The 13,783-nt window shown below is 42.1% G+C and overlaps 1 protein-coding gene across 2 annotated transcripts in view; it reads left to right on the top strand.

Moving 5' to 3' along the window:
• Positions 1 to 13,783, top strand: part of stab2 (stabilin 2) — a 35,772-nt gene that overhangs the window by 12,783 nt on the left and 9,206 nt on the right. For both annotated transcript variants that reach the window (XM_086268170.1, XM_086268171.1), the window contains 24 exons: positions 46 to 138; positions 213 to 260; positions 687 to 820; positions 919 to 1,021; positions 1,612 to 1,689; positions 1,792 to 1,881; positions 1,966 to 2,073; positions 2,359 to 2,490; positions 2,585 to 2,713; positions 2,829 to 2,891; positions 4,648 to 4,749; positions 4,822 to 5,017; positions 5,095 to 5,190; positions 5,313 to 5,370; positions 5,459 to 5,532; positions 5,645 to 5,770; positions 6,429 to 6,502; positions 6,590 to 6,661; positions 7,657 to 7,776; positions 7,843 to 7,887; positions 7,953 to 8,039; positions 8,164 to 8,304; positions 8,454 to 8,582; positions 8,952 to 9,023. In XM_086268170.1, the coding sequence (XP_086124296.1) occupies positions 46 to 138; positions 213 to 260; positions 687 to 820; positions 919 to 1,021; positions 1,612 to 1,689; positions 1,792 to 1,881; positions 1,966 to 2,073; positions 2,359 to 2,490; positions 2,585 to 2,713; positions 2,829 to 2,891; positions 4,648 to 4,749; positions 4,822 to 5,017; positions 5,095 to 5,190; positions 5,313 to 5,370; positions 5,459 to 5,532; positions 5,645 to 5,770; positions 6,429 to 6,502; positions 6,590 to 6,661; positions 7,657 to 7,776; positions 7,843 to 7,887; positions 7,953 to 8,039; positions 8,164 to 8,304; positions 8,454 to 8,582; positions 8,952 to 9,023 (2,370 nt within the window). The remainder of the gene's footprint in view (positions 1 to 45; positions 139 to 212; positions 261 to 686; positions 821 to 918; positions 1,022 to 1,611; positions 1,690 to 1,791; positions 1,882 to 1,965; positions 2,074 to 2,358; positions 2,491 to 2,584; positions 2,714 to 2,828; positions 2,892 to 4,647; positions 4,750 to 4,821; positions 5,018 to 5,094; positions 5,191 to 5,312; positions 5,371 to 5,458; positions 5,533 to 5,644; positions 5,771 to 6,428; positions 6,503 to 6,589; positions 6,662 to 7,656; positions 7,777 to 7,842; positions 7,888 to 7,952; positions 8,040 to 8,163; positions 8,305 to 8,453; positions 8,583 to 8,951; positions 9,024 to 13,783) is intronic.

The following is a 13,783-nucleotide window of genomic DNA, read 5'->3' as shown; positions in this document are numbered from 1 at the left end:
AGGCCCTCGGTGACCGTGTCCCTGTTTAACTGTTTGTGTGTGCAGGCCAGCTGTCTCCTGCTGTCCTCTCAGTGGACGTGTGTCTGCGATGAAGGATATGTTGGAAATGGACACGTGTGTTACGGTACAGTTGAACAGGTGAGTGATGGCCAGGTTCAGTCGGCAGGATCGTGTCTTTGCTTCCAGCTGACTTTGTTTCCTGGTGATTTCAGGAGCTCAGCATCCTGCCTGAGGCCTCAGACTTCTTCACATGGATGACTGTGAGTACGTCACGTTTTACAGATGCATTATGTGCAGATTGTCATCACTTTGATTATTATACAATAAATGAAACGTGCAGTATATCACAAACTAACTCACACGTTTAGCACATGCTTCACATGCAGACTAGGCACCGTAATTATGCCACTGTAAACAGTGTATCATATTCACTGATATTCATTCATACCACATGAAAACCCAATTAGAGCACATAAATATGGGTACAGAAAAATTATACATTTATGAATACTCTTAGCAATGTTAAGCTCACACTGTGGGGGTTATCGGTTCGTGCCACCATGCTTCATTTTTTAATAACCATGCAGTTTACAAGACTGACTTCCCCTGTGGTCTTTCATGTACCAGCAGCTATTTTTAATACCAACCTGAGCAAAGATTGTGTTTGTGTTCATACGCTCTGTTAGGATTCGGATCTGTCTCCGTCTCTGTTGGATCAGAACCTCACCCTCCTGGTTCCATCCTCAGCAGCCATCAGCAAAATGTCCTCAGAAGACAAAAACTTCTGGACGTTGAGGGGAAACCTGCCGAGTCTCATCAGGTTACAGCTCCGCAGGATTTAAAGTGACATCATTTTATTTTGGGGCTTTTATATGAATATATGTAACAGCTGTGCTGCGATCTGTCCCCTTCTGACAGAAATCACATGATCGCTGGTGACTACCCCTTATCTAGCCTCTGGAACATGTCGTCTGTGACGTCCCTTCTGGGAACAACACTTCGTGTTTCTACAAACGATGAGGTAACGCTTTCTGTGTGAGGATTTCTGCACACAGAGAGAATTTTGATCTTTCATTGAGCCCGTGCAGCTCAGGTGTTTCACATAAACTCCACACGGCCATCGCTGCTCGTCCTCGGGCTGATCTAACTGCCTTTTGGCTGGCTCTCATCTTTCTGAGGTTCTGTCAAATGCTTATAAAGTTACAGGTTGTTAAAATAACCTTATCTGGTATCAGGCACATAAATGTATAATCTGTGAGCCAAAATATTGCTCTTAAAAAAAGCAAAAAAAAAAAAAAAAAAAAAAAAAAAAAAGCACTGCTGCCCTTCAGTATGCCTCCTGAAGCTGGCCAATCAGAATGAAATAGGCTATCTTAAAGGAACATAAGCTATAGCTTGTTGTTTCAAGCAAAGGATGAACTGAGGAGCTGAGCAGACGGCCAGTACCAAAAAAAAAAAAAAAAAAAAATGTTTGGACTGAATCATGTGAGCATACTTGAGTGGAGTCCCAGAATAAAAATGTGGACTTTCGTCCACTTTCAGTATATGGCTGTAAACTTGGTGCTTTTCTCTAATTTTACTTAAAAAAATAAAATGGTTGTGTTTGTGCAGATCACTTCTGTTGGTGGAGCTCTCATCGGCACGTCAAACGTTGCTGCTACAAACGGACTGATCCATTTAATCGATAAGGTAAAAAGAAATACTACAAAAACAACACCCAGCAAGTTTTTTTGTACCCATTACCGATTTCAGCCTTTTTTTTTTTTTTTTTTTTTTTTTTTTTAAATAAAGGTTTTGGTTCCCGACAGAACACTGAGTGAAGGTCTGCTGGCCACGCTCGCTCTCAGGCCGGAGTTCTCACTCTTCAGATCGTATCTCATCGTACGACCTCTCAAACACGCTCACACCATGCTTAAATGTTCAATGTTTCCTTACATGTTGTGCTTTCTCTGGCTTTTTGTTTAGGATTATAACCTGACCAATGATATCGAACAGGCTGACGAATTCACCATCTTTGCTCCGACAGACGCCGCCGTCACTGAGTACCTGAAGAAAATGGCAGCCACTGCCCTGGTATACAATTTAGGCTTCAGTTTGTCTGCGTTTTCATTTGAAGCTGAATCAAAAAGTTTGTATTTGACCCGATTAGTCTTTTTACTCACTGCTGACATTGTTGAAATTTTTACATATTTTAAAATGGATTAAGTGGGCAACACTCAGTTCTGTTATTTCATTCGACATTTAAAGCAGATGGTAAATATAGAACTAAACTCTGTAATTAAAGACTTTGACCTCGTCCTCGGGTTTATTTATTTACTTCCTTCAAATTAGTTGTGCTTTTATTTTGTCACTGAACAGGATGTGAAGACCACTCGTTACCACGTGGTGGCATCGCAGCGTCTGTTAAAAACAGACCTTCAGCTCGGAGGTTACAAAGAGACAATGCTTGGGTTTTCCTTCCAGCTCGGCATTTTCCCACGAGACGGAAAGGTCTCATCATGAAATATTGATTCTGTTGCATCTGATCGCATGACAGTCTAAACAACACGATACAAACCACCTGACCTGTGTTTTCCTCATGCAGCTGTTTGTGAATGATGCTCAGATGAACTCCTCTGACATCCTGAGCGGTAAAGGAGTGATCCACGGTCTGTCAGCTGTTCTTCAGATCAACAGAAATCGCTGCGATGATCTCACGTACACAAAAGTCATGGTAAGGTCCTCAGCCACCAGTTAAGTCCTGCAGATACTTCAGCGCCTCCAATCCAGTTCAATGAATGGAGAAACAATCGCATGATAAATATCAACGTTTTCTTTCTGCTCCAAAGGGGAACTGTGTCGACTGCTTATTCCACCAAAACAAGATCTGCCCCAATGACACCATCCCAGATGTAAGTTTTCGGACTTTTTCTGATCATCGTTAATCTTTCAAAGCTTAGACCTTTTTAACCACCAGGCTCTCTAAACAAACTTTTATACCAAACTAGAATCGGATAAATGCAGCTACTACAGAAAATCTGTTTGCAGATGATTCGATTTTAAGTTATGAAAGATGGAAAATTCTCCCCAAAGTCAAAAGAATTACGTTCAGTTTGTCCGACTTTACAAGACTAACAAGAAGTAGGAGAAGATCTAGAGAGGACTTCATGGTATTCCACTAAAGTAATTTCATGACCTCCCAGTGATCACTGACCACTTTACTGTTTGTGCTCTTGTGCCAGTTACAGATTGAATTTCTTTCAGTTTACTGTGACAGTACTAAAGTAACATTAAAAAAAACAAACGTATTTTAAGTATAATTGTGCTGAAAAGTAAATTGCTCTTTAACAGCTGTGGGAAAACTGGTATCATTTAGTTGCATTTCATATCGAATTTGACATCTTCAAAAATAAACCAGCGTTTTATTCAATGGAGCGTAAAAATGTTTTTCTTTTTGTGGTGTCGCGATAGAGGAATAACCGGGGACGGTAACTAAGATATTGACAACGCCACCTGGGGGAGGGCGTTACACCCCAGGAAAGATTTCTCTAGCCAATGTACGTGTTGCACTGGCTACCAAAGCCCACAGACTCGTTATTAACGGCAGAGGTGAGACAAAGGAAGTTTACAAATCAAAATTTATTAAGAGGAACTACTAAAAACATAACTATAAAATCAGGAAGGCACCTAGGGTAGCAGGGTTGAGACGGCAAAATAGTTCATTGAAACACTTTAACAAACGATGATTAAAATGACCAGACTCCCTACCACGATGCTACCCTAAAACAATCACAGCATGATAAAAGAATAACTAAACAAAATAGTGGCGACCGGCCACTTGAGGCAACCTACGGGGAGGAGTGCCCAAGGGTGCCACCAATTACTCACCCGTGTAACTTCACTCCAGACCTCACTGTCACTCACACTAAACGGTGCAATCTACCTATGCCCGGTGTACACTCGCATGCGTCGGGAAGGGGATTCCACCTCACGTGCCTAGCCCCTCAGCAAGCGGCCGCACCTCCACTAAAGCAATAAAACAAAGCATAAAACGTTACACACATTAATAAAAGATCTACATAAAACAAATACACCCCAAAGTACTGTTCATTATAAAAGCATCACATAACAAACAAGACAGCAGCAGTATAGTGCAAACCTGCAACAAAAGAGGGAAACAGTTGTCAAAGTCCACCCTACTATATGCCACGTTATGATGAACACAAGAGTCCCACTTACCACAGGGCAATACTAAACTGAGTGGCTTTCCTTGAGAGATCTGCAGTGCTCAACTGCCTAATGCTCTCAGCCACCTTGGATGGACAAGACTGCCAAATGCCTCCTTCTGGTAGTGAAGCGCAGCTGTTTCTTATAAGCCTGCTAATTGTCAACTGGGAAGGTGTGGATGTTAGTGGTGCGTTTGTGGACATCGTGTAAAATCCTACCCCAGAATCTACTTCACTACATTTTGTAAGTTAGGTGAACTGAAATGAAGAGTTTTATTTTCACTGCTCTATCGCTTCACGCGGATAACTGGTTATACTGTGTAAATATTTTCTTGAAACATGCGTTGTAGAAAATGCTGAAATTAATACTCAGCTCAGATGCACAGCCTGGTCCATGAGAAGCTAAAGTCAAAGTAAGAAGTTGGTGTTTTGCTCTGTGCAGAAATCGGTGAGGAGGACGAGAAAGTGCATGTTCACCCGCACGTTTGAGGGCGAGTGGCTCCCGAGAGTCGGCTGCAGAGCCACCTGCCTCCAGAAGAAGATCGTACGTTTCCTGCTCATTTCAGGGTAAGCATCCTCGGCAGTGTGGCACACTAGAACTCTTCTGTGCTTTCAGGAGCGGAGGTGCTGTGCAGGGTTTTTCGGGGAGCACTGCGAGGCATGCCCCGGTCCAAAGGGTCGGCCCTGCTTCGATAATGGAGTGTGTGTGGACGGGACAAACGGGACCGGAGTGTGTCGGTGTAACGAAGGCTTCAACGGGACCGCCTGTGAAACCTGCCAGAGCGGCAAATACGGAGTCCACTGTGACCAAGGTTCAGTACGTTTCATTAGTCAGCACATGATCTGTCATCTTCATCCTCACCTTCATCGTCACGTGTTGTCTGCTCAGAGTGCGAATGCAAGAACGGACAGTGTAACGAGGGACTGAAGGGCGATGGGACCTGCGAATGTGACGTGGACTGGAGGGGAGTCCACTGTGACCAAAGTAAGGCTGAATGTAGAGAAAAGTGAACGCTGTGATTTAGAACAACAAAATCTCATTTATGAGATCATTTTTAGAAATACTGTTTTTGTCATTTGTGCTGAGCTGCATCCGTGTCGTTGCAGAGATCGAAGCCAAAGCTGACGAGCAGTGCGGCTCGGTGAGATGCCACGGCAGTGCAAAGTAAGTCTGCACAAGTTTAACCGTTACTCTGCGTGCAGGACGCTGGAGGATTTATGCTTCCTGTTAAAACTTTAATCTGGTTTTATAGCTGTGTGACCGGCTCGTCCGGCCCTCAGTGTATCTGTGCTGCCGGCTTCAAAGGAAACGGGACTTTCTGTCAAGGTAACACATGTTATGAGCTCTGCAGGTCACTTACCTGCGGCTTTGGTCTGAGCTTTTTAAAGAGGATTCCTGTGAACCGCAAAGTTTACTGAACACTTTGTGACTCATGCAGCCATAGATCCGTGCGTGGTGGATAACGGCGGCTGCAGTCTGTACGCTCTCTGTAAGAGGACTCGACCCGGCCGAAGAGACTGTGTCTGTAATGCCGGCTACGCGGGCGACGGACTTGTGTGTGTCGGTAAACTCACTTGCCACAACTGCTCACAACTGCTCACAGCTGCTCTGGCTTAGTTATAGTTGGTACAAGGAGTCAAAACGATTTTTAAAAAGGAAAATTTAATTATTCCGAGTCAACATTAACTTGTTCAGATCAGTTTATATAAATTTTTTTTTTTTTTAAAGCAAAAATTAGCTAAGAGGCAATCACACTGAGGATTACAGGGGACATGAAAGAGTGCAAAATACAATCGTGAAAGTTAAAGCAAAAGCATTGACAATAAATCCAGTAATACTAGAAGGGTGTGCTTTGTAGTGTAATGGTCTGACTATGGTGGACAAAGTCTGCAGTAATGCAAAACTTAAAAAGCATTTTGTGAAAGTTCTGCGAAGTTAAAGCAAAAATACCAATGCAAAATATTCCAGATATTAGTTCTTCCAGCATCACAGCAAAAAAGGATTCCAGACAATCAGAAAAGCCTTCAGAGCCAGCAAAATGACTGAAATTAAGTAGCTCTGCTGATTTGCGTGGTTTGTGGTATTGTTGTGCTGTGAGGAATTTAAAAGCTCTGGCTCAGCATCGATCCTTGGCAGCAGCTCAAGTTATCAGACACACGATAAAAAGCTTGAACGCATCGTGAATCCGAGATAACCAGGTGGAGTTTTGTGTTTCTCCACAGAGATAAATCCCTGCCTGAAAGGAAACGGGGGTTGCCATGCCAATGCAGACTGCATTCACGTTGGACCGAACAAAGTAAAACTAGCTAACCTCTACAGTCTGACTTTAAGCACAGCTCTCTGCTGACAGTGGCGCTAAATGTGACTTTGTTTTCCTCGGCAGACTTCCTGTGTCTGCAGGGAATTTTACACCGGTGACGGGAAGAACTGCAACATCATCGACTTGTGCCAAAAGGTGAGTTTGTCTTCACTCTGGCTGGTTTCAAGCTGTGGGAAAGATGAGTGATTCAGAATCAGATGATTACATCATTCAGCTAATAATCACACATACAGCCCATAGTAGCACCAAATCACAGCAGCACTCATCTTGGTGCACTTTCCCTGTAAGAAAACACCAACTGCGAGGCAAGAGTTAAGATAAGATAAGATAACCTTTATTAGTCCCACACGTGGGAAATTTGTTTTGTCACAGCAGGAAGTGGACAGTGCAAAAGTTATGAGGCAAAAATTAGAATACAATAAGAATAAATACAGTACACAACTGTACAGAATAGAATAAAATAAAATACTATATACAGTAGAATAAAATAAAATAAATATACAATAAGATAAAAATAGAATACAAATACAAATACTATATACAACTGAGTAAAAATACAACGATGACAGAAAGGATTATTGCACTTAATATTATTGCATATGTATGGATGTGTGTGCTTGATCAGTTAAAGTCTTTATTATGGAGTCTGACAGCAGTGGGGAGGAAAGACCTGCGAAATCTCTCCGTCCCACACCGTGGGTGCCGCAGAGTTACACCCATAAGTCCTATTGTGAAGGAGGAAGCTTGTTAGGCTGCTCTATTCAGTGTTCCCAGGACAATAATAATGTCCTCGCCTCCTTTAGCACAGGAACTGTGGTAGTCGTGTTTTCAGTCAGTGCTCTGGCTCTGGTAAGGCTCACCTGGCTGAGCTGGTGACCCAGGTATGCTGCAGAAGAGCAGCATACAGCCACCTGTCTGCTGTCCTGTCAAGACAGCAAAAACAACCCTGAAAGCTGTCTGAGGCTGATGTGCTTCCTTTTCTGGTCACTGAAGCTGAGGTTGAGCGTTGCACATACAGTTCTAGGTTTTCATGCTGCTCCTGTCTCTGTCAAAGGTTTCTTACTTTTATGCTGTAAAGACCACATCAATTCAAGCTGTTACCCTCTCACGTGTTGATGCTGATGTTCCAGAACAATGGCGGCTGTCATCGGAATGCCCGGTGCAACATGACAGGTCCAGGCACTCAAAGCTGCACCTGCAGGCAAAATTTCATTGGCGACGGTGTGACCTGCAAAGGCACTGTGGCGAGGGTGAGCAGCTGAAATACAATGAAAGCGGCGCCGCAGGGCTTTGCACTAACTGTTGTCTCGTTACAGGAAATAGAGACACGTCGTCACACGGACTTTTACTTTGGTCTGATGGTGAGTAGTGCTCCCCTCTGTCGCCCCCTGCTGGTGGAATTGCATTAACAGAACTCTGTTTGCAGATAATGGAGATTTCCCTGCAAGGGCGAGGGCCATTCACTGTCTTCATTCCAGACCCCGAGGCCTTCAGGACAAACACTTCACGCGAGGTCAGACCTTTGGTTACTGCTGGACAAACATCAGCGTGTCTTTGAAGACACACTATAATTACATCAGTGTCTGGTCAGCTCAGGATGAATCAGAAATTAACAAGTTTGTAATTTTATCTTTTAGATGAGACGGAAGAGAGAGCGGTACGCTAATGTCCTGCGCAGCCACATCGTCATGTGTCACACTCTCCTGGCTGCTGACCTGAGCCAACCACGAAACCTGACATCGCTGTCTGGACTCGTGCTGACCACCAGCATCACCCAGGTCAGCCCTCAGCTGGTTTAATAGATTTATATCTATATTTATGAATCCTGCCAATAAACAAAGGCCGAATCGATGCTTTATTATAAACAAGCATTCTTCAGTTTTATTTCTGTTATTGGGACACTTTGTGTTTGGCTTTTTTTTTTCAGGGCAGTGTCTTCATCAACCAGGCAAATGTGACAAAGAGCGATGACCTCAGTGTGAATGGAATCATCCATGAAATTGACAGGATTCTGTATCCTCCAGATGTGGACAAAGACAGTTTTATGCTCGCCCCTGTAAGTATCCATCAGGTCATTTTGGAATAAGGAATCAGGGAAGCTGATGCTGAATGGATCGACTGGTTAGAGCTTTATTATCATATAAAACAATGACCATTGTTACTGAATTATAAAATGATCACTGAATGCTTTACTGTTACAGTGACATGTTAGTTAATAAGCTGTCTATTATTTCATGACCTGTTTAATTACTGTTTATTAAATAACATGTAAAATGCTAAATATATTCTAAAATCTATTTATTGGTATAATAGCATTTTTTTCTAGTTCATTGAAACTGTGAGCAGCTGTCTGACTGTAGACTTTCTGGATGTTATGTTTTCTGTAATGTTTCATGCACACCTTCATTCTGATGGTTTCCTGCAGGATGACTCTCAGCTGAACCTGACCGATGTGGCTGCACGTCACGGTTATCGAACCTTCTACAAACTGCTACAGGTAACACGCTACAACTTCCCCTTCTTCCTTCTCACTGACAACAAGAGCTGCTTATAGAGAATTAGCTGGTTGTGTGTGTTTTTACTCTAATATTGTATTTTAATATTGCACTTTAAGGTGACTGTTGTTCTGAAGTGGTGCACCAATAACATATATTACAGCCAAAGTGCTTAAACCAATATATCAATGTTAACAGAGCAAAAGAAGTGTGTCACTGTTGTTCACTTTGTCCGATCATTGCTCAAACATGTGGAGCACAACAATACTATAACTAATATCAGCAAAGCTCATGTTAAAATGAGATACTACACAACAACAAGCAGCATTAACACAACATTTAGACAAGCTGCACAATGACATCACTTCCTCTGGGTTTTGTAACAAACGAACACCTAGACTACAACATCAGGACACACATGCAAACTCCCTCACACACTCACACACATATAATAATAATAATAATAATAATAATAATAATAATTTATTTTATTTGAGGGCGCCTTTCAGAAACCCAATGTCACCTTACAAAGAACACAATTAATAAAAGGAACAACAGTCATAAAATACATAAAATAAGTTAAAATTACAAAACAGAGCTTGACAACAGATAAAATCAGCATTAAAGCAAATAAGCCAGTTTAAACAGATGTGTTTTGAGCTGTGTCTTAAATACGGAGAGGGAGTCAATATTTCTTAGTGCAGGAGGAAGAGAGTTCCAGAGCCGGGGAGCAGAGCGACTGAAAGCTCTGTTCCCCATAGTGATAAGGTGTGAGGACGAAACAGTAAGATGAATAGCAGATGATGATCGGAGAGGGCGGGAAACAGTGGTGATATGGAGCAGGTCACACAAATATGAAGGCACAGATTTATGGATACACTTGTATGTAAGGAGTAAGATTTCTATGGGCAACCAGTGAAGCTGCTGAAGAACTGGGGTAATACGAGCTCTTAACGGAGTGCAAGTTATGACCCGAGCTGCAGAATTTTGAAGGAGCTGGAGTTTATGAAGGGACCTTTTAGGGAGACCAAATAGGAGGGAATTACAGTAATCAATACGGGATGTAATAAGACTATGGACAAGGATGGCAGCAGCATGAGGAGTAAGGAAGGGACAGAGTCGGTTAATATTACGTAAATGGAAGTAAGCAGACCGGGTTATGTAATTAATGTGAGACTGGAATGAAAGAGTATTATCAAGTATGACACCCAAACTCTTAACCTGAGGGGAGGGAAGGGTAGGAGAATCTTCAATGTTAATGGAAAAACTGTGGAATTTGGTTAAGATAGATGGTGTACCAACAAGTAAAACTTCAGTTTTATTACTGTTTAGTTTGAGGAAATTGGAGGAGAACCAGGATCTAATCTCAATAAGACAGTCTGAGAGATAGGTAGGTGGGAGAGATGAATTGGGTTTAGAAGAAAGGTAGAGCTGGGTGTCATCAGCATAACAGTGAAAATTTATATTATATTTTCGGAATATATAACCAAGAGGAAGCATATAAATAATGAATAAAAGAGGCCCCAATACTGAACCCTGGGGCACACCAGCAGAAACAGGATAGAGAGTTGAAGAATGGGATTTAAATTGGATAAACTGAGTGTGGTCTGAGAGATAGGAGGTGAACCAGGCAAGGGGGGTGTGACTAATACCAATGGAAGCTAACCGGTTCAGGAGAATATTGTGAGAAATGGTATCAAACGCCGCACTAAGATCAAGAAGGATGAGGATGGATAGGAGACCAGAATCAGCTGCCATCAAAAGGTCATTGGTAATTCTTAACAGAGCAGTTTCTGTGCTATGATTGAGGCAGAAATCCGATTGAAATTGTTCATGGAGATTATGGTCACTGAGATGTAAATGAAGCTGGGCGGCGACAACTTTTTCAAGAATTTTTGAAATAAAGAGGAGATTTGATATAGGGCGAAGATTATCAAAGTTATTGGGGTCTGCACCAGGCTTTTTGAGAATTGGGATAACAGAAGCCTTTTTCAGTGCTTCAGGAACAATTCCAGTGTTCAGGGAGGAATGAATAATATTGGTTATGAGAGGTGCGAACGAGGGAAGACAGACTTTAACTACAGGGAGTGCAGAATTATTAGGCAAATGAGTATTTTGTCCACATCATCCTCTTCATGCATGTTGTCTTACTCCAAGCTGTATAGGCTCGAAAGCCTACTACCAATCAAGCATATTAGGTGATGTGCATCTCTGTAATGAGAAGGGGTGTGGTCTAATGACATCAACACCCTATATCAGGTGTGCATAATTATTAGGCAACGTCCTTTCCTTTGGCAAAATGTGTCAAAAGAAGGACTTGACAGGCTCAGAAAAGTCAAAAATAGTGAGATATCTTGCAGAGGGATGCAGCAGTCTCAAAATTGCAAAGCTTCTGAAGCATGATCATCGAACAATCAAGCGTTTCATTCAAAATAGTCAACAGGGTCGCAAGAAGCGTGTGGAAAAACCAAGGCGCAAAATAACTGCCCATGAACTGAGAAAAGTCAAGCGTGCAGCTGCCAAGATGCCACTTGCCACCAGTTTGGCCATATTTCAGAGCTGCAACATCACTGGAGTGCCCAAAAGCACAAGGTGTGCAATACTCAGAGACATGGCCAAGGTAAGAAAGGCTGAAAGACGACCACCACTGAACAAGACACACAAGCTGAAACGTCAAGACTGGGCCAAGAAATATCTCAAGACTGGTTTTTCTAAGGTTTTATGGACTGCTGAAATGAGAGTGAGTCTTGATGGGCCAGATGGATGGGCCCGTGGCTGGATTGGTAAAGGGCAGAGAGCTCCAGTCCGACTCAGATGCCAGCAAGGTGGAGGTGGAGTACTGGTTTGGGCTGGTATCATCAAAGATGAGCTTGTGGGGCCTTTTCGGGTTGAGGATGGAGTCAAGCTCAACTCCCAGTCCTACTGCCAGTTTCTGGAAGACACCTTCTTCAAGCAGTGGTACAGGAAGAAGTCTGCATCCTTCAAGAAAAACATGATTTTCATGCAGGACAATGCTCCATCACACGCGTCCAAGTACTCCACAGCGTGGCTGGCAAGAAAGGGTATAAAAGAAGAAAAACTAATGACATGGCCTCCTTGTTCACCTGATCTGAACCCCATTGAGAACCTGTGGTCCATCATCAAATGTGAGATTTACAAGGAGGGAAAACAGTACACCTCTCTGAACAGTGTCTGGGAGGCTGTGGTTGCTGCTGCACGCAATGTTGATGGTGAACAGATCAAAACACTGACAGAATCCATGGATGGCAGGCTTTTGAGTGTCCTTGCAAAGAAAGGTGGCTATATTGGTCGCTGATTGGTTTTTGTTTTGTTTTTGAATGTCAGAAATGTATATTTGTGAATGTGGAGATGTTATATTGGTTTCACTGGTAAAAATAAATGATTGAAATGGGAATATATTTATTTTTTGTTAAATTGCCTAATAATTATGCACAGTAATAGTCACCTGCACACACAGATATCCCCCTAAAATAGCTAAAACTAAAAACAAACTAAAGACTACTTCCAAAAACATTCAGCTTTGATATTAATGAGTTTTTTGGGTTCATTGAGAACATGGTTGTTGTTCAATAATAAAATTATTCCTCAAAAATACAACTTGCCTAATAATTCTGCACTCCCTGTAACACAGTAGGGAGAGGGTCAAGTTGACAGGCGGATGACTTAGATTTTTTAATGAGATTAGATACGTCAGTTATGGAGGGAAGAGTAAAGCTTGAAAATAACAGACAGGAAGACAGTGGGGGAACCAGGAAGTCTACTTCAGAGTCAGGAGCTCCTAAAGACTTAACTTGATGGTGAATGTCTGAGATTTTACAAGTGAAAAAAGAGATAAGAGAGTTGCTAAAATCAACAGAATACATCTGAGAGGGGAATGTGTCTGGAGGTTTTGTAATTTTACTGAACAATGAATAGAGGGACCTGGAGTTACCTTCATTAGAACTAATTAAACCAGAGTAGTAAGCAGATTTGGCTGAGGCAATGCAGTCCTTATAGAACAAAATATGATCATTGTGCATTTCTTTATGTACAGCAAGTCTGGTTTTCTTGAATAGACGTTCGAGTTGGCATCCTTTAGCTTTAAGGTGACACAGATCGGAGGTAAACCATGGAGCTGAACGGGAAAATGAGACTGTTCGATGTTTAAGGGGAGCAAATATGTTAAGAAGGTTATAAAGGTTGACATTATAATGACAAACGAGTTCATGAGGGGTTGAGGAGCAGTGGATAGATGGAAGGTCATGAGCGGCAGATGAAAAAACAGCTGGGTTAATATTACTAATTTTCCTAAAAGTGATATTACGAGAGATACAGTTTTTGGAAGCGGTTATGTTTGCATCAAAAGAAATAAACATATGATCAGACTGGGGAAACAATGTGGCTTTACAATGGGTGGGGGTAATGCCAGAACAACAGACCAAATCCAGGATATGACCTTTAGAGTGGGTAGGAAATTTTATGTACTGTAGAAGCCCAAAACTTTCCAGGCAGGAGGTAAAATCTCTGGAAAGAGGGATTTTATCATTGTCCATATGAATATTGAAGTCACCAGCAATGATCAGATTTGGAAAAAGTACAGAGAAATGAGTGAGAAGAGCAGAAAATTCATTTAAAAACTCCTTGTTTGGCTTAGGTGGCCGATAAACAGTACATATGATGGTGGGGGTAGATCCAGGGAGCTGTAGTGCAATGTATTCAAATGAATGGGAGTTAAGGGCAGAGACAGGGAGTACTTTTCCAG

This window comes from Aulonocara sp. 'chitande type north' Nkhata Bay, linkage group LG17 (genome assembly GCF_057382095.1).
Source record: "Aulonocara sp. 'chitande type north' Nkhata Bay isolate Kocher_YH1m ecotype deep benthic linkage group LG17, A_spYH_male_GT1.1, whole genome shotgun sequence".
In the NCBI taxonomy this organism is placed as follows: domain Eukaryota; kingdom Metazoa; phylum Chordata; class Actinopteri; order Cichliformes; family Cichlidae; genus Aulonocara; species Aulonocara sp. 'chitande type north' Nkhata Bay.
Note: the sequence above shows the minus strand (reverse complement) of the source record. Positions and strands in the feature narration are given on the sequence as shown.